The sequence below is a fragment of the Equus quagga genome, chromosome 19 (assembly GCF_021613505.1).
Source record: "Equus quagga isolate Etosha38 chromosome 19, UCLA_HA_Equagga_1.0, whole genome shotgun sequence".
NCBI classification, from domain to species: Eukaryota; Metazoa; Chordata; class Mammalia; order Perissodactyla; family Equidae; genus Equus; species Equus quagga.
In genome coordinates this window covers 30,392,395-30,418,569 of record NC_060285.1, presented here as the reverse complement: position 1 = coordinate 30,418,569, position 26,175 = coordinate 30,392,395, and the positions used below count along the sequence as shown (strand labels likewise).

Sequence of the window (26,175 nt, the reverse complement as noted above, 5' to 3'; positions counted from 1 at the left end):
AGATTAATCTGGGAGAGGTATGTGGGACAGGTGAAGGGACAGAAGACAGAGGCTAGAGTAGGATCAACTGGGGCTGAAATGGAAGGGATGATGTGAAAACTCACAAAAAAACATCCCTAGGACCATCAGTAGGATGTAGCCATCAAAGGGTATAAAGAAAGTTCTCCAAAGAAGATGGCAGGATGATCCAATTGTCAGTGCCAGTGCCACCAGCCCCACCAGATACTAAAACTCCTATTTTAATTATATTCAAGCTGAAGAAATGACCATGTATCATTGCGTACAATAACCAGTTACATGAATTAACGGTTTACATTTTCTTAAACAGTACAAGCTGTAAGGACAGCTGTCCCTTATCACTCCCCCTGCCCAGAAGACAGGAGGTCTGCTCTCTGAATTAGATAAAGCAAGTGTGGACTCAAGAACAGATGAAGGGTGAAATGCCATGCTGACCACTTTCACCAATCTGGAAACACAGCTCAAATATTATCTTCCAAATGAAGCATTTCAGTGGGTTTTGATCTCATTGGTTAAACACATGAAAATGCAATACTTTACAACAGTGTGCAAGAACAGCAGACTGACATCAGAAGATGGAATTTACCAGTCACATCTCAATAAAAACCTTCGCATAACTGGTGGATGGGAGTGAACATAACTACCATGATTTAATGAGTACACTCTTCCACTTAGATTTTCCTGACATTTTGAGTTTCTTTTTCAGCAAGAGAGACATTAAAACCAAGTTCTGAAATAAACCAAACTTAGACTCAAATCAGGTTAAATCAAGATTATAAAGTATAATTATGTATATGCAATAATGCTATAAAAATTTAAAATTTCACCTTTTTAATTTTTCTATTTCTATTTTTATATATGTTTAAAAATACACTCATTGTATATAGTTACAAATATATATATATAATTCATAAATACATCATTTGGAGATATGTGCTCAGATTTTTTTTCCTGATAGGTAAGTAACCAAAACAGTTTAAAGATCAATGCAACAGAAGTTAAGGGGTCTGGGGGCCGGTCCTGGGGCTGAGTGGTTAAGTTAGCACGCTCCACTTCGCTGGCCCATTTCACCAGTTCGGACCCTAGGTGCGGACCTGGCACTACTCATCAGGCTATGCTGAGGTGGCGTTGCACATAGGACAACTAGAAGGACCTACAACTAGAATATACAACTATGTACTGCAGGGCTTTGGGGAGAAGAAGAAGAAAAAAAATTGGCAGCTGATGTTAGCTTATGGCCAATCTTCAAAAAAAAAAAAAAAGGTAAGGGGAAGAAACTGTGAGACAATTATTTAATTTTCAGCTTTAAATTTCACCTGCATATTTATAACGAAACTACTGAATATTTCAAAAGAGAACTTGAAACAAATTAATGACATATTTCATTTCATATATAGTTCTACTTTATATTACACAAAGTTAGAATGATCTTGAAATAGACAGCAGTAAAATATTTCTAGAAACTGAATCCTTTTCCTATTGATGAACATTACAAATCTTTAGAGGGATAAAAATAATCCCTAAATCAAAGTGAAGAATGGACTGTAGTTTACCAGTCATATATGAAAAAAAGTATGTTAATAATCTTTTCAGTAAAATGCAAGTATAAATACAACAATAAAAATTGATTTTACCAAAGGTGTTCCCTTGTAAATATATTCACCTGAGAGAGATGCACAATCTAAATTCAGTCTACGTTTTCTACCACAAGGCATATATTCCATTCTAAAATCCCCAACTTGAGCTACTTCTTCGGTGGTATGTAGCACCTGTCTGCATTAATAGCATAACGAAGCAGTTCTTAAAGTGTTGTCCAGGAACCCCAGGGGGATCCTTGAGGTCAAAACTGTTTTTTTTTTTTTTAAAGATTGGCACCTGGGCTAACAACTGTTGTGAATCTGTTTTTTTGGTTTTTTTCTGCTTTATTTCCCCAAACCCCCCCTGTACACAGTTGTGTATCTTAGTTGCAGGTCTTTCTAGTTGTGGGATATGGGACGCCGCCTCAACGTGGCCTGATGAGAGGTGCCATGTCCGCGCCCAGGATCCGAACCCTGGGCTGCCACAGCGGAGCACGCGAACCTGACCATCCGGCCACGGAGCCAGCCCCAAAACTGTTTTTATAATAACATTAAGACGCTATTTGCCTCATATTGCATGAATGTATAGTGAAATTTCCAAAGACCACATTACATGTGCTAATACAACACCATGAACACAGAAGTAGATGAGAATCCAGTCAGCTTCAATTAAGCCAGACAGCAGCGATATGATGAAATGAAAAACGCTACTCTTTTCATTATTTCCCTTAAAACTTCATTAATAACAATAATCATATTTTATTATATATGTTACTTTAAAACACATTAACATTTTTAAATTTCTCAGTTTTAATTTAGAATATAGTAAATGTATACAGATATAACCCACAGAATCAAAAGCTCTTTGGAGTCCTCAGTACTTTCAGAGTGTAAAAAGGCCCTGGGACCAAAGAGTCTGAGAAACACTAGTACACTAGTGACTACAGTGCTTATTTTCACACAAAACAGTACCAGTAAGAAATTGTGACCATTTAGATTTCTGTGATGGTAGATTACAATGAATAGGTTTCCTTTTAAGTAAGTTACTACCTCGTAGTGTTAAAACATAACATGATGAAAAGATACATCAAGTACACCAATAAATGTTAACACAAAGTGCAAACACTAACTTTTCAGCATGGAACAAAAATATCTTTCTATGTTTATTAACACCTTCTGGGAGATTTTGAGTCTCTTTAACTGGTCTTATGACACTGACAACTAGATTATCTTCCCAGTTGGATCTAATACCAGTATCTCCTTAAGCAAATTTGGGATACGGCCTGTCACTACATCCTATAAAAGAAGCAGTCTGAATTCCAAAAAGGTTTGTCCACCCTTTGTCAGTAACAAAATCCACTCCCATTGATAACAGTTTTCTTTAGTTCTTAGTCTTAGGAAAAAAAATGTTAAAAAGTTTTTAATAATCTGCTAACTGACTCAATTCTAGAATACCAATTCCTAGTATTCCACAACGACAGTTGGGTAAACTGAACACTAAAGAATTTATCTGGATGTTGCTGAACATGGTATTCATCCTTTGTCAGATAAAAAGACACACATTTACACATCCTCACTTAGCACACATACACATACATGAGCGCACACACACACATATATACACAAAAATATATTTTTGAAATCTGGGAGGATACATATCAAAATGGTATAGCAATAATCTCTAAGAAGTGGGATTTTCAGTGAATATCATTTCCTTTGAATTGTCATTTTCCCCCTAATTTTTCTACAGCAAAATATGTACTATTTATCTAATAAAAATAAATAAAAGTTCTAAAAATAATTTGGCTCAATACTGACAAAAATATTCCCTAAATCCTTTCTTATCTCTGCATTAGCGATTCTCAACCACAGGCAATTCTGTCCCCTGAGGGATACCTGGCAATGTCTGGAGACGTTGTTGGTTGCTTCATTTGGGGGGTGGTACAATGAACATGGCAACAAAGAAGGTTCCAGTGCAAAATGTCAACAGTGCTGCTGCTAAGAAAGCCCGATCTCCATTGATCTCAGATAAACTGGCTTATTCTGTGACCAACATTCTCCAAAAGAAAAGTTCTCACATTAAGCTCCAGGCACACCTTTGAAGGAACTACTTCAAATGATTACCTAAGCCAACTTGTAGAGTTAGCAAATATTTGCTCAATTCTTCATAACTTGAAAGGCATAAGAATGAAGCTTTCACACACAAATACTTTGGTGAATCACTCTTCTGATAAACAAAATACTTCTGGCTCACTCTATAGCGACTTAAATACAGTGAGCAAAACCCAAGCTAGATTTCCTAGCAATTCTAGACTATACTCTCGGGGATATCCATTTTAAATAAATTTTTTTAAAAGGAGAAGAAGAAGAAATGTAAAGGTGGGAGAAAAGCAAAACCGTTTGTAGCTACAAGTTAAAGCAGATCTACCATTCTATAACGTATTTTTCCATCACACAGGATACTTTGTAGTATAAACATTTCTAGAATGGCAAGGAAATTACCCAAATCATGTATATAGCAACAAATTTTAAGAACTTGAAAATTAATAGATGGGAAGAGAACAGAATTTTGCTTTCATATGAGTTTCCTAAAGATTTTTTAAAAAATCAAAAAACAAATTAAATACCAATTTTTTCACAATAATGTTCTAAAGAACTTAAAACCTGTGATGGCACAGACACATCATATATATGGCTTAGCTCCTACCAGACACACAGTATGCATATATGGGAGGGTTATCGAGAAGTGACACCATCTATCTCATAGAGTTATTGTGAAAATTATCTGAGGTAATATATTTAAAGAACCATTAAAAGCACTATTAGAATGGTGCCTAGCACAGAGCAAACAGTCAATGAATGCCCACCTGTTATTACGATCTATCAAGTAAGTAAATGAGTGAACTTAGTACCACACATAGAAGTCCTCTTTTCTTCCCCAATTTACTTACGTGCATTATCCCCTTCTGGAGGTCGATAAAAAGAAAGGCCCAATGATACTAGGGCTGCAATTTCTAATATAATTAAAGTGACATCTTGTAATGCTTCCCATACTAACTGAAGAAAGGTTTTTGGCTTTTTAGGAGGTATAAAATTCTTTCCAAACACTGCTTCTCTTCTCTCTATATCTGCAGGGTTTCCACTTAAACCTAATAAAAAGAAAACAAATTTCAGTGAACAGTTTTACAAATGAAAATATCTACTTTATACAAAACACATTCATTTGTTATACTTTAGGTTCCAATTCGGAAGACCCTACCAAAATGGTTTATTTTTGTGTATTAGACTAAGTGTATAGAATTTAAATCACTGAAAAACATGTGCAGTGCTTTAAAAGAACATTTTGAATAGATAATTCAAAACTGGATTAAGAATTTTCACTCTTCCCAACTGCTTATTTTTGATCATACTATCTTATACCGTCTTGTAGACTGACAGAGACCAGAACTGACCCGACAGTTTGGAGGTTTTATATTAGAATTAAACATTTCCCTGACCTTTACTTGTGTTTTCCCTCCAAAGATGGACGAGTATTTAAAGGTATTTATTTGATTCACTTATTGCATTTTGGTTAACTTAATCAGTGAAAGTCTGCTTTTCTCTCTTACTCACTGAAGAACAACGAAAAGTTAATCTATTACAGGCTTTCAAACTTCTCTACTAAAATGTCTGTTACAATTAGATTGATAAAAAATTTGCAAGTCACAAAAAACAGGAGACCTACGACGACCTTTCAAGTTTTACTTTTAGGATTTATTTCCAATTGAAGAAATAGGTGGCGCTATTGACTGACTGCACCTGCGGTCCCTGTAAGGGAAAGGGGACACTGTAGGACCTAAAACTTATTGCCTGGAGTGTGGAATTAGAAAGCTATGAGGGAAGAGGTTAAGAGAGTTGGATAAACATCAATTTTGCCTTTCCTTCACCCCATCAAGCAAGTCCTCCTCCAATTTAACCCAACTGGTCCTGTCAAGCCTGATACATCCCAATTAGCTAAAAGTATATACACATTTACATTATTGTGGGGGTCTGAAAGCACAGCAGTGACAAACGACATTTTTCCTTAGTTTAAGAATATCGAAGAAGGGGCAGAGATACTAGGATGATACAACTTTCAATTTACCATTATAGATTTAAATTTACAATTAATTTAATTAACTTCAACTCTTTTTTTTTTGGCAAGAGCTCATTCTAAGAAAACATCAAAGGAGGAAGACAGGAAAACAGCAGATTACTGGAAAGCTCTCAGCTTTAAATGTTTTAGCTATTAATCTCAACGCAGAGGCAGGCAGAGAGCAGGAGAGAGAGAAGAGAGAAAGTATATTGTTAGAATAAACAATGAGAAAGGAATACATAGATTTTTAAAGTAATTATTTACTTTATTAAAGGTAACGAAAAGATTCCAGAGAATGTTTACACTAGTAACTGTAACACACTCGGGTTCATACTGGGCAGTTCAGAATGCATTTTAGACTTCTGATGAGAAAAGTCATCAACAGAAGGGCTCCACAGAGCTCTAGGCTTGAGACAGAGTAACAAAAGGAAACGCAGTGAAGAACTGGAGTAACTGATCAGGGAGAAAGACAATATGAGAGAAGAAACTTGCAAATTATAATTTCGAACCCACATACTGTTTCTTCAGACTAGAGCAATGCTCCCCAATCACACATGGCTGCAAACAGTTAACACGAGTCCATGGTTTAACCGAGGGATAGGGGAATCAAGGCAGTGAAGTTTTCCACAAAACAAAATTTATTTGTTTTAAAGAACTATAGTTTGAGAAGTTCCGAGATTACATGCTTACTGATTCTCAAATTAAATGTTCTTTCTTTTATGAAAGGATGATATTAGATAGTGGGAAAGTTTGTTCTGTCTTATGATTTAATGCCCTTATTAGCAAAAATAAAAGACTGCTATCCCTCCTGTGTCAGTCTTCAATTTTTTCTAAGAAATTTGTTTGAAGATAGTGGTTCTATCAGTTGAACTCACATTTAATAGAACCTACCATTAATTACATACATAACACCTGGTAGTTCTAAATATCACTACTGTAACTATAAAAATAATTGATCAAGGCTGGCCCCATGGCATAGTGGTTAAGTTTGGCGCACTCTGCTTTGGTGGCCCAGGTTTGGTTCCTGAGCGCAGACCTACACCACTTGTTGTCAGCCATGCTGTGGCAGCACAAAACATAGGAAGATTGGCACAGATGTTAGCTCAGGGTGAATCTTCCTCAGCAAAAAAATAAAAATAAACATTGATTAAATCTTAACTTATATTGAATATAACACAAACCAATATTTTATGTTAATGCTGAAAACAACAGCCATGGAGCTAAAGATAGCTTAAAAACGTTATCTTGGAGGGAATTTAGGAAGTAAAAATGTAGCTGGTCCTAAGGTTGTAATTATTCTATCCTACAAGCACACATCTGGGTCATTATACCAATGAAGTTGTCTGGTTTAGGAATTAGAAGCCCTAGGTTCCAGTTCACCTACTGAAATCTTGTGCCAGTCGCTCAATCTCTTTGGAGGCTGAGGGGGAACATTAATATTTGTTGGTGTAACTGAAAGACCAAAGGAGAAGGTACAAAATACGTACATCATAAACTACAGGATCATAGTTAATAAACGAAGTAATGGAGAAGACAAGTTACAAACTGAACACCACAGGTTTTAACTCCATTTTGGGGGCAATTAATTTCTATTAATATAAAATAATAACTTACATAGTCTAAATATAATGAAGTTAACAGTTTTGTAACAAGAGTCTGTTCTCCACATCTAAACATCTACTACTGAACATTTCCTACTTCCAGGCGTTGTTCTGTGTGCTGAGGCATCAGTGCGAGCAAGGCAAGTCCTACATTCAGCAACCTAGTGTTATACTGGAGGGAGACAAAGAGACAAGTACAACAAAATAGAGAGAGAATTGGCATTTATTCTAACTGCCAAGGAAACCACTAGAAGATTTTATAGCAGGGTAGTTACATGAGATAACTAATCGCACCAACGTGGCTGTGTGAAGGATAAATTCAAGCGTGCGAGAGTGGAGGGAAAAGAGCGGTTGGGAGGCTGTTGCAGGACAAAGCAAGAGATGACCGTGGCTTGCATCTGGGTTTTAGAAGGGGAGGCAGAGTGATGGATCTGCCACGTATCCTGTACGGAGATCACACAAAACCTGCTGAAGAACTAGGTCTGGTGAAAGAGAAACAGAAGAATAAGAATGATACTAGATTTTTTTTTGTCCATTCCCTTAAGTGGATGGATGGTAGAGACATCTACCAAGACAGGACAGGGTTTGGAAAAGGGAGGCAGGAGTTAATGGTTGTTTGATAGACTTAAACATGAGATGCCCATTAAACAAACAAGTGGAGATGTTTGCAGACAGCTGGGCAGCCATATTCAGAACTCAGGGAGAGGTCTGAGCCAGGGAGTCATCAATACGTAGACAATTCTGGAGCCATGGGCCAACGAGAACTCCTAAAAGCTAGAGTACGCAGACAAGGAGAGAGCAAGGCTGAGGCAAGAGCCTTAGAACACTCCAACATTTGATGATCAGACAGGGGAGGAGCGCCCAAACGCAACCGAGAAGAAACTGCAGGAGGCAGGGAGGGCAAGCACACAACAGATTCGTGTAGTACTACGGAAGCTTGGAAAAGGGGAATTTTAAAAAGATGATGCGGCCGACTATATGCGATGGTGTTACAAAGGTTAAGTTAGATGAAGACAGAGAATGGACAACTGGCTTTCACTAGTGGAGGCTGATGACCTTGATAAAGAATCTTCCAGTGGAGTGGTGTGGAAGAAAGTCCGATTAGAAAGAACTGAACAGAGAATGGGAATGAGTAAGTGGAAACAATGAGTATAGATAACTTTCTTCCAGGAGTGTGATGCAGTGGGGAGAAATAAAGCAGTAAAGGTGAATTTAAATGGGTAAAGAAAACCCATTTTATTCTTTTAAAGATGAGTGACAGATTTTAAGGCAGGTTTATTTACCAATGGAAATGATCAAGTAGAGGAGTGAATGATGATACAAGAGACACAGGCTAATGCAGGAGGGAAAGCCTTTGCAGAGGCAAGAGGAATAGAATCCAGAGTGTGGGTGTTAGTCTAGGTTCCACTGTGAGGAGGGAGAAACCAAAGTTTGTAGGGAAGCGATATAGCTAAACTGGTGGAACTGGTAATGAGATTACATGGTCCTAGTTTTAAAAATAGATATGATACCAAATCATTAAGAATAACTTATGAACAAATATAACGAGAAATCGTCTGCCTAGTCCTGTTGGCTCAGTTGACTGTAATGCAGTGGTAATGAGGCCAAGGGCACACGTGGTATTGATCTCCTTACGGCCCAGTTAGCTTCAAAGAGAAAACAGATTCAAAACCCATCAAAAGCAGTCTCAGAATATATGCTTTTGGGGCCTGGATCCACCATTGTGGGAAGTTAAAAAAAGCCTATATTCATTCTAGAATAGATAATTGCTCCAGAGTACTGTCTATATATTTGAGAAGGACATATTATGGAATAAAATGCAAATTCTATCAATAGCTTGACATCTTACAAGAAAATGTAGCATTCCAAAAGCTGGGACTAATAAAAATCATGTCTCAATTTGGGAAATGAAGAGGGGGGAGTACTGGAATGTAGGAAGCAGGTGGCTTTAACTGAAAATCACAGCTAATATACAGCACATATCACAGTCTTATCAAATTCTGTACATGAAATTATGTCAGTATTTGTGTGTACATATGTGTCCATGTGGTAGTGGTGATGGCAGCAGCCACCTTGACTTCTTTAAGTGAGGGCCACATGGAAACATACAGACCAAGAAAGTAGGTGAAAATTTATGTTTAGGTGCTTTCTTCTTGGGAAATAAACTAATACTTTCATCATATTGTCAATTTCAAAAGAGGAGGAGACCCCCCCCTGCCAAATTTATGAATCACTGATCAAACGTCAAACTTATGCATTCATTCCCGAATGCCTACCATGGGCCAGACACTGACAGGCACTAAACACACAAAAGGAAATGAGTCAGACAGGATGCCTTTCTCTGGCACTTGCCCTCAAGGAACGCATAGTGTGGTGGGGCAGACTGACAGTAACCAGTGAATCACAAGCCAGGGTATATTACAACGGGGGTGGTGAGGATGTTAGGGCAGTACACAGAGAAGTGGAATCCAACACGTAGGGGTGGGGATGGATAAGGGAATTCCAAGATATCTGACCTGAGAGCTCAGGAATGATTAAGAGGAAAAACAGTCATAGGAAGGACGAGGTAAGGTGTTTTAGGCAAAGAGATCAGGATGTAAGAGGCCCAGAAACAAGAATGACTTTAGCAAAATAGTATTTAAGAAATTTTGCTATGCCTCAAACATTGAGGAGCAGCGTTGGAAAGAAGAGATGACATTAGGAGGTAAGCAGGGGCCAGATCCCAAAGAGATCTGTTAACTTAAGTGAGAAGTCTGAACTTCATTATAGGGCAATGCGAAACCACTGCCAGCTTTAAGCAGGAAAGTGACAAGCAGCATAAAGGGAGACAGGAAAAGCCGCCAGTTTGTTGTTACCTGAATTACTACACAGAAGACAGCGGCCTCAAACAGGGCCATGGGGATGCAGAGAAGCACACGCCCTTGAGTTAAGACAATGCTGGGAGTCAGATTTCCCATGTCTTGCAAACCAAATGAGCGAGAGTGGTTGAGAGACTCCTGTCAAAGTCAAGGCCACGTAACAAGGTGGATAACAGTTTCGTTGGAAAGGGGAAAAAGAGAAATATGCTTCCAGAAGGGGAAGTTCAGCAAAGCTGAGAAAATGAAGATATCGTAAAAGAATTGATTAGGCTTTTGGGCCCAAAGCTTGGGAGAAACACCTGGACTGAAGCTACAGATGGTGGAATCCTCAGCATCCAGATGATATGTGAAGTCTCAGGAGTGTATGACATCACCCAGGGGAAGTGGATAGATGAACAGAAGCCTGAGGCCCGCCAATTTCTAAAGGAAAGCAGAGGAGGCTGACGAGACCAGCCAGATAGGAAGAAAGAAAACTCTGAGAGCATAATGTTATGAAAGACAGAATGTCTGAGTTCTGTACTCAGAAACTGAACCTAAAAATATTCTAACTAAAGCTATGCTACTTCAGGTTGTATCAAGTAAAACTTTAATACTACGAAGTTAGAGAAGTAGTAGTCAGTGTTACAACTATTAGCAAAAAATTCATAAGCAATGAAAATTAGTGACCTGAGCAGGTATTAATTAAATGTATAATTCTCTATTACAGCAGCAATCAATTTCTAGGACGAGGTCATGTAGGATCATCCATATAAAGCCCTCACTGGTAACTCCATACAAGTACTGAAACCTCCACAGCTGGCACACCACAGCTATGCAAATGCTTGCTGAGCACCTGAAAGGGCTGTGCCACCCCGAATAACCAAGGACACACATCAGGGCAACAGAGCGTTCTCATGGTAGTCTATAAGTCAATAATGACTTCTCCTGGGCAAGCGGCTGATTTTTTAGAGAGTTAAAATACATTTCCATGTGTGAATGTTAGTTTTATCATACTGCACTGTGAAGACATGGTCAAGGCACACCATGACCAACAGCCTTACTTCTAGTGAGTGCAAATATCAACTGCCAGCTGAAACACGAGGGAAACATTAGTCAGCCAGGGACAACAGCTGTCGACTCTACCCTGCTTCCTACCACATACTTCTTTTGTTTCTTTCTACCAGTTTCCTTTCTTCACTTCCTTTGCTTTTTTTTCTTCTTCTTCTACCTAATTTTAGCAACCACCACCTAAGAAGCTTAGTGTCTCATGTGTTTTCTTGCCTTTAGCAAGTAAACGAAGCTGTGCCTCTTACAGATTACCACTTGATACCCGTCTTTAATTTTTATGAATTCATTTTTATCCTTTGTTTAATGCAGCACTATTGAATGATAAACATGATACCAGGCCTAGAGATCTGCATTCTAAAAGTCTTATTATCAGAGTCTATTCTCCTATTCAATGTAAAATATAATATAGAGAACATAGGAACACATTAAAATGGAAAAGATACCAAAAGCTAGTGTAAAACTAAAAGGATCAAGAAATATGACTTAGAATAAGAATAAGAAGACAATGTAGGGAAACAATAAAGATACAGGAAAAAAAAAACCTGTAATGATAATTTTATGCAGTTAGGATGTTATAAGCAGGTTATTTTGGCATAAAGGTACATTCTTGGATTTGGAGGACTATAAGATTTGTGCTTCTTCTAACAGATAAAGCTAAAAATATGAAGTGACAAGTCTCAATTTCTGTTTACCTTGAAATTTATAGTTCTAATTCTATAAAGTAAAGATGGGTAATCAAAACCATTAGGAAGTTTTTAATACGAAAATCACATGTGGCTCAAAACACTTCCTATTGATCAGTATAAATACAATGTGCTTCAAATCAAGTTAAAGGACTACTCTGCCAAAAAACAAGCAATAAATTAGCAAGTCAAATAAGAAAGCACACAGATACAAAAATAGAACCTTAAACCCAATTTTTTCTTCATTATGTTATTCCTGCCATCAAAAACATACTATCGAAGGGCCAGCCCAGTGGCATAGTGGTTAAGTTTGCATGCCCCAATTCTGTGGCCCCAGGGTTTGCAGGTTCAGATCCCAGGTGCGGACTTCACACCTCTTGTCAAACCATGCTGTGGCAGCATCCCATATACAAAAAAATAGAGGAAGACTGGCACAGATGTTAGCTCAGGGCCAATCTTCCTCACCAAAAGAACCAAAAAAAATCCCAAACTATTGAGAAGAGAGAACACAGGTACCTCTTTTCTCACAATCTTTTTCGCAAGCTGTACGAGATGAACTTTTATAACACGTAGTACGCTACAGTGGTCAAAAGCATGTTCTCCGTAGCTAAAATGTCAAGGTTTGAACCCCTACTCTGGGCTTATGAATTGTGAGACTTCAGGTAAGTCACTTCACCTTTTTATGCTGTGAGTTCTTTGGCTGTAAAATAGGATAAAGCTGTTGCGAGGACAAAATAAGTTAAATATCTTTAAGTGTTAACAACCAATCTGGCACAAAAAGCGTTACCTAAATGTTACCTACCATTTTTGTTGTTATTAAGAAATGTCTTAAATTGTTCCTCCACACTTTATAGCAATCTAACATCAACAACCCCAATATTTCTGATTTCCCTTCTCCACTCATTTTTCTCTTAAGCACATATCACTAACAAACTACACATTTCATTTAGTTGTCTCGTAAATTGTCTCCCTCATGTAAAAATAAGGCAGGCATTTTTGTTTTATTCATGGATGTACATCCAGAGCCTAGAAAAGTGCCCTCCACACAGCAGATCCCTGATGGATACAATATCCTGGTAATTCTAAGACACATATATTCTTACATTTTATAAACTTCTCTGAAATTGGGATGTAATTTAATTATACACTCACAGTTATCTTACAATTAAAACTGCCGACATAATTCTTTCTTTAGGGGGTATACAAAATATATGATAATTAACAACCCAGATCTGATCAAAGACTGGATTGTCAATGAATGAATTAATGAAGGAAAGAACTAAAGGGACAGATAAACTTCAGTTTTACCTAAGCAAAATTCATGCACTTTGAAGAATCATTTTCATCTCAGTTTCCCTGACTATAAGCAGGTTACACCAAGAGAAGAGTACCTGTCATCTAGATCATCTTCTTGGGCATACAAACCCCTTGCTACCTATCCCTGATGATGATTCATTTACTATCATTTGCCTAGTTGATCAGTGAAAAATGTTCATTAGCTTTCTGAGCGACTTAGTTCTAAACTTTGGAAATAATATTCCTGTGAAAGCTGCTGTTTTTATTTATTCTTACAATTGTAAACAAATATAATGCTTAAAATGGCTTTTTTACATTCTTCAAAAGAGTATTTCCAAATGACAAACTGTTTATATATAAACAGCGAAGATAAAAGTTTGTACAGATTTTAACAAAAATTAAACTCACAACACTATGAAGAAGATGAGAAAGAATGTTCTAAGAACAAAAGAGGGAAAAATATTGCATACACTTATTTAATAGCACAAAGCAGCAGTAATACACATAAAATTTTGAGTGTCAAGTGAATATTTCTAGAGATCACCCACAGCTTCTATCATATTGTAAAAGAGGTACATAATCATCCCTTTACCAGACTTTAAAAACTACTGTAATAGATGCAAAACTTTCAGTTCACTTGATAAACTTCACTAAGACAAAATCAACATGAGGAGCACCGCCCAAAACGACAAAGGAAAGTGCAGTGCAAACTAAGGAGAAATCATGTCCATTAAAGATGAGAACACAGGATGGACAGGTATTTAGTTATTAGAAGACAAAAGTTTTGATTAACTAACAGCATAGCAACAGAAAGACATGATTGGGGGAAGTGCAATTAAGTGTAGCTTTGAAACTGAAGTTCAACAATGCTTTTATGAACAAACTGTGTTGTTATATCGAGGGCTTTTTTATGTCAGTGTTTCCTATCAATTTGGTAATCATGAAACATCCAACTATTAGGTTTTAGATTAAATGCAGTAAGTACATACAGTTGAATTAATAAATCTACCAACTGAGAACAGCATATTAATGTACAATCTCTAAAGTGATATAAAGTTAGCTAACATTTCAAAGTGGGTTTGCATAATGAACAAGCTCTGATTTTTGTCAAATTACTGTCTATAAAAGTCCATGGGCCTATTTCTGATTCCCTGAATTTACACCAACAAGAGGGAGCCCAGCTATCATTAAAACGGCACAGCGTATTTAAGGTATGACTAAGAAGTTCATGTTTCTAGGATTCTGCTGACTTGAGGAAATGATCCAGAAAATCGGGAAAACTTAACAACAAGTCTTGCGGAAAAGAGAACATACTGCAAGTGATCTGAGGAAGCCCTTTTAGGATGTGTGCGAAGGCGGACACTGGCGCCCTCAAGATCATGCTACCTCAGAAAAATTAAAGTAACTATCTACCATTAAAACAATTAGCAATTCACAGAGAATTATATAAAGGTTTTAAGGAATTTGTTAGTGTGACTTAAAACTCTTGAACAATTTTGGAAATAACTTTTTGCTATTACTTTAAGTTGTACCACAAGTAGTACCATGGCATAAGGTGTTTCAGAAAAAATGTTAAGAAAACACTTTTACATAATTTCTCTGTAAGTGCCTTTGGAATATATACCAATATACTTCAAGTTTTAACATTAATAATTTCCCATCCTTACTAAAATAAATTGTAACCAGCAAACACTCATCCTCACATATCCACTCTGCTCCTTTGCAGTCTGGAAACTCCTTCCTGAGACTTCCTAACCTTAATTTTATATTCAACGTGATCAGTATACAAAAGGTCATCCTTCTCACACCATTTCAAAGACCATAATGCAATGAAGTTATAGTGAATTTTCCTTTCTTTAGTCTCAAAAAGAAACTTACTACAAAGCAAGAATTATGAAACCAAAGCCTTCCTTGAACATAGGGAAAATGAACATAATTCTAAGAATGAAAACTATTTTTAATCAAAGGAAATGTCTGCTAGGTAGAAAATTGCCATCTAACATATACTCCATTTGCTTTAGGACCTTCTGAACTAATTATTAAAGTTTAGGTTAAAAACAACTTGGGCAGCTACTGGCAGTGACAACTATTTTAAGCCAGGTGGCGAAATGAAGGATCCTGGGCCGAGTGTATTTCCACTGAATCCCCTGAGGGCCACCAAGCCTGGTTCCATCCTCTATAGCTCGAGGGGAAAGACAATCTTGCTATTGTAAACAAGCAGCAATAATATGTCCAACAGTACAAAATATTTCCCCCCACCAACCTAAAAGAGATAAATTAATTTGCAACATTATTTTCTTGATCTAAAGTTACTTCAACTGAATCAGAGAGCTGACTCATCTTTAACGTGACTAAAATTATGGGATAATCCTACAATAGCCAGGACAATATAAACATGTTTATGATGAGCCAAATATACTGAACTCTCCACACAAAGGACTAAAAATGAACGTAATAAAACCCACCTTCATTGGGAGATGTTTTCAACCTGGTGCAAATTCCATAGACGTCGCCATAGCTTTCCTGTATTTTTCGTAATGCATCTGTAGACCTGAGCTCCATGAGGGCCCGCAGCTCCGCGAGCGTAATTCCAAAGTCTCCATCATGATTAGCTTCCTTCAAAGAGTTTTTTACTCCACCATATGCAACTGAGTTGTTTGCCATGTCGCCCATTACAAGTATAATTTATTAGGAGGAAAATGTTTCCCAAAAGACTCTAATTTTCACTTGATATATTTCCAAGATGAAAATCTTCTAAATATCAAAATCTTTCTTAAACCACACACTCATTGTATGACTTTGTACAGCAGCATCAGCAGCATTTCCCAGAGAAGTATCTTGACCTTTGGCCCATGACTAGTTTCTTCACATCAAGCATGAGATGTACATATCTGCAGAAGAAAACATTTAAGAGTTAATAAAATCCATCTTAGGGTATTATGCATATAAGTGTACTTTCTAAATGTCATCAGGTAGCTAATCACAGTATACCATTGAATTATAAAAAAATATTTAATTGTCATCTCATGCCTTTAAAATGTTTTACATGATAAAAAAAATCAAAGTATAACTTCTAAATAAAATTGTATATCAAAACACATTAGATCTCACCGTTACTAAATGAAACTGCATTTCACATGACTGAATTTTATGTTCCATTCAGTATGACTGTTATTAATAGTTATCATTAAGCACTTATGTTCCAAGCACTATACTAGTTGCTTTAAATTCATTCTCTCATTTAATCACCACAATTTAATCCCATGAGGTGTTATTACGCCTTACTCTACTGAGAAGAGTAAGCTTCAGAGAAATTGAGTTGTTTTTGCACAGCTAACAAATGCCTGAAACCAATGAGCTGGGATATCTCCAAGTCCATGTTTCTTCTAACATAACAATCCTATTTCTCTAAACGTTTCATATAGAATAACCCCTGAAAGGGCAAAAAGCACAACAAACTTTCTAATACACTTTCTTGCAATTCTCCTTGGCCCCTCTATGACGCCATGTGTAGCTCTGTTATGTATCCTCATTGTTGAGAAATTTAAAGATGGCTTTAAAGTTTGGCTTCCTAAAACGATCTTCCACCACGATTTCTGTCACATGTCACCGCCTTAGGTCCTCCCCTGACTGGCTATATAAGAAATTCCCTACCCCTTAGTCACTCTTTATTGTAACTCTATTTTTATGTTCTTTGCTAGCCCTTAGGATTATCTGCCATTATCTTGTTCATTTATTTATTTGTTATCTTTTTGTCTCCCTCCACCAACAATATTAGTTCTGAAGACAGGGCACAGGTTTTTATCCATTATCATATCCTGAGAACCTAGAAATGTGCCAGGCACATGGGAGACACTCAATAAATGTTTGAGGAATGAATGGATGCATTACTTTAATTTTTCCTGACAATACTTTCAAGTTCTCCTTACTCTAAACTTCCAGAAGATGAGAGTTCAACTCTTCTTTCTCCATATACAACCTTTAAACAATCATCTCAAAGTTTTTAACATGCCCAACAATGGATTCTTCTCACTCCCTAATTAGAGCTCCCTCCCCCTCTCACCATTATCCTAATCACCTGGGCTTGAGATGGTAAATCATCTTTGATTCCATCCACCGCAGCTTTAGTCAGTTACTAAATTCTTCCCTTCAGTTAATTCCTCCTTTGAAAATCCTATTCTACATTATCATTTTTCTTGCTGATCTTCAAGTCCCCCTGAACAAATTATAACACTACCCCTGCAGGTTCTCTCATTCTAGTATCTCCTACATCCATTCCCTTCTGCATTTTGCTGCTACATTTAGTTTTATAAGTAGGCATCAGGCCCCTATATGTAAATTTATAGGATGAAAATACAATCCCATTGCTCATGCCTGTTTGGCATTCAAGCCTAAACTCTATTTTACCTATTCAACCTCTCTCTCTCCCCAAATATCCTGCCCCATATTTCATAAATAAAAAGCTTAATGATTAGGAACTAGAAAAGATTACTGCCAAGTGCAATTAATCTTCAGCTATGAAACTGTCACCGGGATGTTTGCAAAACATGGTATGTGGTTCTCACAGTTCAGTATCCGTCAAAATCACCTAGGGTACTGTTAAAATACAGATTGCAGGGCCCCATCTCCAGAGTTTTAGTTTCAGTCAGATTAGGGTGGGCTCCATAATTTGCTTTTCTAACAAATTCTCAGGTGATATGATGCCATGTATCCAGGGAGTGCACTGTGAGAACCACTGCACAGGAGAATGGGCTGAAAACTTTGAATCCACACCAGCTGGTAGAGAAGTTTGCTTGCCTGGGTTAAATGTGCAAGGATGTGATAGTTATGGACTCTGTAAGACATTTTGTTTCAGTGCCCGCTTCCTCCCATTTCACAAATCCTTATGCTTGCCCAACTATTACCAATTTTACTCATGTCCTAGGCAAAGTGGGCTTCCTCCTACTCACACATCAATTATTATAACAACCCAACTTCAAAAACTGGAGACGGTGGTTATTTGATAATCTCCCTGAGTTTTCATACCCAAAATATGTTGGTATCTGAACCATCATGGCAACTCTAAAATAAATTATTATTATTAATTTAAGAGAAAATAATTAAGATTCACAAGTCTGTGTGTTGGGGGCATGTGTGTCATCATTCCTCTGGTTTCCACAAAGAGGAATTTTCCTTAACAACTTCTGGCTCCCAACTCACCCATTACCACTGAGGTGAAATGAGCTGCCTGACAGGAGATTTTTCCAGGAGCAACTAAACGTATGTCACTTCCTCACCTCTCTGCCTTCTTTTGGAAGGCAGAGGTCTGCAGGACTCATGCATTCTGGTTTGAGTTAATTAGGGGCAGATCCCCAGGTTAAAAAACCTATTGTTCAAAAAAAAAAAAAAAACCTATTGTTCAAAGTGCCCAGGGTGGGGGCAAATAACTGTTTGGTTCTGGGTTCAATATTAGAACCTCACTATTGTCACAAAAAAACAAACCTTCATTTCAGCTTTAGTCAGTAATAAAACTAGTATTTTTATTCCTACATACCAATCTTTGTCTTTTCTCTTGACAGAATTCAAGCAGGAGAGAAGGGTGTTATTTATTAGGTGCCCTTAAATTTCTCAACAATAAGGATACATAATAGAGTTACACATAATAGAGCTGGAATTTGAATCTCAACTTGTGATTCAAAAGCCAGGCTCCTTCCACTGTACTGTCTCCACTTTAAGTCTTCACGTTTATTAGGTTGAAACGGAAGCCTCGGTAGGTCAAAAAAACAGCTAATATCAAATACACCAATTTATATAATAAAATCAGAATTTAAGAGACATTATAGCGGATATTTGTTATTTGTCACCTCAGCATCCCTTCCCCCATTTTTCAGCAATAGCCCTACTTTTTGTTTAGGGGTCTGCCCTCCCCAACTCTCAATGTAGTCCATTCCCATATCCAGACACTGCCCTGGCCATAACGATGACGGGTTCAAGAATGTGCATGTGACTCAAAGGGCAACATGCAGCAATGAGGCTGCTGCTGTGACTCTGGGGCAGAGGCTTGTTTCTTCTCACAAACTTAAATCTGAGATGTGGAAAGCCCCCACGAATAGATCTAAAAGGGAGAGACAGAGGAAGGGGGAAAGGAGATGTGCCTGTTAGTGCTGGATCATTTGAGCCCCTTGGTCAATCAATGCCTAAAGTCTGTCCCATCTCTGATCTTTTCAGTAATTTGTCAATAAACTTCTTTTGGGGTTGGAGTTTCTATCACTTTGCAACCCACAGGACCTTTGATGAGAATATGATTAAAGAAAGGGAAATCCAGGCAAAAGCACCACGTGCAAATGAGCCACTTTCCAAAAGTGGACTATTTACCTACAAATTATACAGCAACCAGGTTGTTGTCTATTTCTGGATCATCTACAGCCTCTTCCACTACTTTCCTATCTGCCGACTCTTCACTCTTCCACTGACCTAACTAGTGGATTGACAAAAATGCTAAGCACAACAAAAAAGTTTTGCTTTTCACTTGTTAGCTACAACATGGCAATCAAGAGAGAGACCCACTGTTTGGGATTGAGATACAACAGAAAGTAGAACATCCATTTTGCTTCTCTTTGTTCTCTAAATGATATGATCTCGCCTTTAAAACATTTAAGAAGAAATGTTAAGAGGAAGCTGAGTCCTCAAAAGAGGAGGATTTTAAAGAAAACACATAGCTACTCTATGTGGACCTCCTGGCCTACATAACTTATTCCAGAATCCCTAGATGATGTCTCTGATCAAAGCACCGTTGGCAGTCTTTAAGGGGTTATGGAAAAAACAGGTGGTTTAAGACTAGAGTTGGGCAAAGTCAGTCTTCACAAAGAAGAATAAGGTGGATTCCAACTGACACATAAGCTTTACTGTGAATGGGTAGGGCCCCAAAAGAAGACAAAAGGATGACTGTGAGGTCCTAGTAATGAGTGAAGCTCATAAAGAGACAGCTTTGATGATAATACAATTTCAGTTCCTTCCTTCACAAGGTCACCTGACTTACAGTCATGGAACAGCTGTATGGATGTTATCCAGACTCAACAATAACAACAAAATCACATATGAGAAAAACTGAAGGAAATATAGGGAAATTAAATTATGGGAAGAAATATGGCGCTGGATGAAATATGGAGCTCTGAAAATGATGATTAATATTATATAGTAACATGAGATTCCTGCAGGCAAGATAGAAAATATATGCTAATTTAACTAAGTGCATTAGACCAAGAGGAACAACCTAGAAGGTGTTTTTTAATGCATTATTGGGTCCCTAATGCCTGACTCTTCTAAACTTTTGTTAGTGATGTGAAAACACAGAAGTAATGTCTCTCCAATCTGTAGATGACTTGAAGCTCAGTAAGTCCGCAAACATGTGAGATGACAGAATCGGGATCCAGAAAGAGGTGGGAATGAGAGGCTAAATTTAACTAGGTACAAAAGTCTGATCTCCTACACTTCATTCCAAAAAACATAACTGTACAAATCTGACATATGAAAAATGCAATCGTGTAAATTCAAAGACAAAGGTTCAGTTTACTCAAAGCTCGGTATGCATTAACTTGATGCTAATTACCATGATGTAACTGCTTTTCCCTCCCACTCTCAAGCTGTCTCAGGCAGCAAGGACAGGAGTGTAATATCTAACAAAGGGAGGTAACAGAATTCTATTTCGTCTTGGGCAAACATACCACTAATGTTAAAGCTTCATTGGTAAAATACAGACATACTAACAGCACACATCCTTAAATGTGTTAATATATGTAAAACAATTTGAACTTAGCCTGGCAGACAGTAAATGGTAAATATATGTTAGCTATTTTTATTGTTATTTAAGAACATTTGCAGATACATTCTGCAGAGAATAATATCCTCCCTCACCAGATGTGGCAGACCCCCCCAAGCCTCTTCAGACAAGGAATGTTTAAAGATGTCTAAACCTAGAGGAAAAGAGAATCCTGATGGTAGTCTAACACAAATGCAGCTCGGCTATACAGATAAAGCCTATGATGACTGAATGCATGAAAAAGAGTGATGAATGAAAGAGAGGCACCAGCTTCTGTGTGTATTACAGATAACAGGCTCACCAGACTTTGCATTGCAGGTCTGAATTATTATGAAACACATACTCTAAAATCGTTAATAATAAAGAGAACGTTGAAGAGTGAGGAAACCAGTTCACTGAAGAACTGGAAGGAATTTAGTCCAGGGTAGGAATTTTTCATGATAGCTACCTTCTCGCATTTGAGATTTTATAGTGTAGAATAGTGGCTAGATATTTTCTGTGGAGTACTGGAGGTCACAAGTAGAATGAAATGAAAGAAAGTTACAGAGGTAGATTTTTGGCTAAGGCAGAACCTTGTAACAATAAATTATCCAAAATTGGAACGGGTCTGTAACAATTTTATATCAGCCCGACTGGATCACAAAGTGCTCAAATATTTGGCTAAACATTATTTCTGGGTGTGCTTGTGAGGGTGTTTCTGGATGAGATTAGCATTCGAATAGGTAGACTAAGTAAAGCAGACTGCCCTTCTTAATCCAGTTGTGGATGGGATGGGGGTGGATATCATCCAATCCACTGAGGACCTGAATAAAACAGAAAGTGAAGAAAGGAGGAATTGTTTCTCTGGAGAAACCTGACTAATAAAGGGTGCCTCCTTAGATAAAACTCTCTACCCCTGGAGCTGATCAAACAAGATGATAATAGAACACATGGGAGAGTGCTCAATACCTGAAAACAACCCACGCCCTTTTCGTGACAACTCTAATCTTTAAAAACCCATTCCTATTTTAAAAGTAACACCGTCAGCCCTAATGCACTAAGTATGCTTTATACATGTACACAACTGACTTCCTGTTCAGCACTCCATTCTCCACCAATCCTGCTTAGCTTTTAAAAATCAAGATTCCTTTTAGGCAAGATTACTTCAAAGACAACATACCCCAGACAAGAAAAGTTATTCTTGTATATAATGTATGAAAGATACCACTTAATTTGATGATCTGCTAATTATAGTCATAAGCTTAGGAAAATCATTTGATTAATTTCAACCCGAAATTTAAACTGGTTATAAATCAAAACGAACTTATTTGTTAGAAACCAATCCTTTCATTTAAACTTTCATTACTCTCTTAACATGTCCTTTGAGTCAACTAGTTAAAGATTCTCAAGTAATCTTGATTTTTCAAATCATTCCCAATGCAGAATGAAATTTCAAAACTAACAGAAAAAATTATAGTCCTAAATCTTACTCTTCAATTTTCTAATGTTTCACAGATTTTCTAACTACTTCAGTGCATGAAGTTACTTTTGATTTCATATATTCTTTTCTAAGAAAATTCAAACAGTTCTCTAAAGGTATCCATACTGATATAGCTCAATGAAATGTCCTTGGATTTTCATTCGACATACTGAAATAATTTAAGTGTTAAGTCAAATTTCTATTTACTAGTTAAATTACATGTCTCAGCAAACTTTTAAAAATAAAAAATTAGTATTTACAAAGGTTCTTAATCCATGACTTATTCTACAGGAACACAAACTATGGATCTGAGGTTTTGGGGGAAAAAAAATCCTCTAAAGATAACACAGCTTATTTTCATTCACTATAAGAGAATAGTTATTTAAAAATTTCTAAATCAAAATAAAATACTAACCATAATCAAATTTTAAAAAGCCATCATTCTGTTAAAAAATGGTTACAAAGCAAAGAATCATAGAATTTAAGAGCTGAAAGGGATGTTGGAGACCAAATTCAATTGCTCATTTTAAAGCCACTGAAACCACTCATAATCATCTACTTTCCAAAAGAATAAAGATGCTTATAATAAAGAAAAGCAAGGATTAAATATTCATAAAAATCACTGAACAGAAGAGTAAAAGACCAACATTTAAATCACGGGAAAAATCCTAACAATGTCTGGGTTTTAAGGAGGCCACTACCAGGGAAATAACCGGTATTATACTTCAAAATGGATACTGACAACCTCGCTGTGAGACGCACCATTTGATGAACAAAAAACTTAAAAAACAGTTTTTGGCTGCAGCCTTTCACAAAAGATCACTTCTCAAGAAATCCCCACTTTCTTAGTTTAACATAACAATTAATTCAACTTCCTGTGCAGATAAGTAACTGTGCGAAGAGGGATAACTAACTAGTCTTTATAGCAGTTTGTCACTGTGGCTGCTCCGGACATGTTACCGACAGTGAGCACTGTCTCAACAATTAAGGAAGCCAGCCCTGCCCTGCTCGCCTCACCCTACCCCACCAGATGCTGGCAGTATCCCTCAGTCTTATTCACACCTTCTTCATCTTTGACTGCCAGAGCTTGAGCAAGAGGTACTATGATCTTTCAACCTTTCTGCAGGAAAAAAAATAACCACCTTATTCCTGATTCACGCTCTAAAAATTTAGCCTTCCAAAAATTAAAACAATTTTTAGTAAGAAATGATAAAAATGTACTGTATATGAAATACTGGCATTTACTATCTGACAGTAATGGCGGAAAGAGCAGATGGTCTAATACCATACGTGTCAAAAGGAGACACCTCAAGATCATTAACGGTGGCGAGTTTCTCTTACAAAGTTTTGTCATATTCAAGTTATTTTGTTAAACCACTCTGAAGAACCAAGGATAACTCAATTTTAATGTTAGTCTGAACTCACATTTTTCACCTCGCGGCTTAAAGAAAACATACACTGCATAAACGACCACAGAGATTATAAAGCTTGTTTAGAAAAGCACGGTCACGCGTTGCTTAATGTCAGGGATACATTCTGAGAAATACGTTGCTAGGCAATTGCGTTGTTGTGCGAACATCACAAGAGTGAACTTACACAAACCTAGATGGTACAGACTCCCACACACCTGGGCTACATGGTACTAATCTTATGGTTTCCACCGTCATAGATGCCCATGGTTGACCGAAAGGTCGTTATGCAGTACATGACTGTAATTTCTATCAGGTGAGTAAAGAATTATAAATATAAATAAGATTATATTCACAAAAGGGGATTTCAGTTTTACAGAATGGATAAAGCATAAAATAAGCACTGTCTACAATGCCTGATTTATTAGTCTCAAAGGACTCATAAATACCATCGCTGTGTCTGCGTTGACTAAAATTAGTCGGACTCCCCTCGGTAAGCTACTGATCTAGCAGACTTGCGGAGGCAGAGACTAAGTACAATACTTTGAAGGGAAAGTTACAGCTGCTGCCAGTGATAAATTCAGCATGACCACTTTAGCAAATGTCTCAGGGTGGGAAATAGGCAGATTAGAAGAGTGGAGGCACCAATTTGTTCTTCTAGTGTCGCTTTTATCACGCAGCTGCAATGATTTGTTTACCTCTGTCTTCCCCAATGAACTGTGAACTCAAGGCAGGATCTGTGCCATTTATTTTTAGCCCTCAGCACTGTCAGGAAGATAGTAGGCGCTCAATGTTTATTGAATAGAAATGTTTGAAACCTTAAGCTAAAAATCAATTTATAAAACAGGCTTTACAATAGTAAACAATGTCAATTCAAACAGAGCAAAACAAAACCTCCTAACTCTATGATTAAAATAATGTGCTAGGTGTATAATGAATTAACAGAGTCATAACATACAAGGAGTTTTCAAACCACCTAGGTATGAAAATATATAAACTTAACTTTCCCTTAAATCCGTTTAGACAATATAAAAGATATCTCAGATTTTCAAGTGAATTACACAATGACTGCTACATGGAAATGGTTTTTAACCAGGCTCCTAGATCCTTGAGGCTATGCAAAACAGTAACACCAACTTTCAATATTTCAAACAGCATAGAGGAAATGATACATTTACTGGAGAAATAATTTGTTATGGTTACTCATGCTAAATTAAAATTATACCAAATCAATAGTAATAAAGTTAGCAATTAGGTCCAAATAATAAAGAAATAAAAATTTTACCCAGTAAAGGCCATTTGGTAAGAAAATCCTCAATCCCACGTCTAGCTACCATCCTCTCTGAAATTTTCTATTTCTACTTTATCTCCAACTCACAGATCAACTGATTTCAATCTAGCTGCTTCTCCTGTGCTGCTGTGCTGCTCTTCAAGATGACCACAGAACCCTGTTGTTCCCATATCTAATGGACACATTTAGTCCCCCTTATTTGACCTTCTAGCAACCTTTGCTACTGCTAACCGCTCCCTCATTCTTGAAATGTTCTGCTGCCTTCATTTCTCTGATGCTCCTCTCCTGTTCCCACCACACTGCCATCTCTGGCTGCTTGTTCTCATTTTCCACTGCTTGTTCCTCTTCTTGAATAATTGTCAAGGGAGTCAGTGGGTAGGAGCTGGGTGGCACTGTAATCCTGACCATAATTGTTTTCATCTGTTTTTAGTCAGCGAGCATCAGATCAGTTTACAGATAATAGTAAAAATTTATTTGCATGTGCATCTACAAGGTTTATTTATTTTTCTGTTTCTCTCATATTTCAGAATTTCACAATTCAATTAAAATGATGAAACCACACTATAGCAGTCTGGCTCAGTGAAAGTGTGAATAAAACCACTCAGTTTCCTTATCCTAGCCCAAAACGCAGCCCCGTATTCCCCAAAGCCTTTAGCTTATAAAGAAATATGTCAGCCCAAAGCAGAACAGGTTCCATAAATTGATGATTCACCCCCCTCCCTGGGGCTGTAAGACAATTACTCTTGCTTTTGATCACTGTCATTTCCAGCACACATTATTTGTTTAAGCCAACAAGGTACTTAATCGAGCAGAGCACAGGATACAATTTTAATGTGAATGATCCCAAACACAGATATCTTGAAGTTCATCATAGATATTCTTGCTTTATCATCAAGTCAGGTGGAATTATAACCCACACATTGATGATTACCTGTATCTCTTGAAAGCTTGTCCTAATTTTGCAAGGTTGTATTTACAGAGTTAAAAAACACAACCTCTCTGTATTTACCACAATCAGGATAAA

At 37.2% G+C, this 26,175-nt stretch overlaps 1 protein-coding gene across 3 annotated transcripts in view; it reads right to left on the bottom strand.

Annotated features, from left to right (window-relative positions):
* ATP2B1 (ATPase plasma membrane Ca2+ transporting 1) overlaps nucleotides 1-26,175 on the bottom strand; it is a 122,633-nt gene that overhangs the window by 50,661 nt on the left and 45,797 nt on the right. For all 3 annotated transcript variants that reach the window (XM_046646238.1, XM_046646237.1, XM_046646239.1), the window contains exons 2-3: nucleotides 15,660-16,085; nucleotides 4,547-4,744 (exon numbers count right to left, since the gene is read on the bottom strand). In XM_046646238.1, coding sequence (XP_046502194.1) covers nucleotides 4,547-4,744; nucleotides 15,660-15,867 — 406 coding nt within the window. In that variant the 5' untranslated portion in view covers nucleotides 15,868-16,085. The remainder of the gene's footprint in view (nucleotides 1-4,546; nucleotides 4,745-15,659; nucleotides 16,086-26,175) is intronic.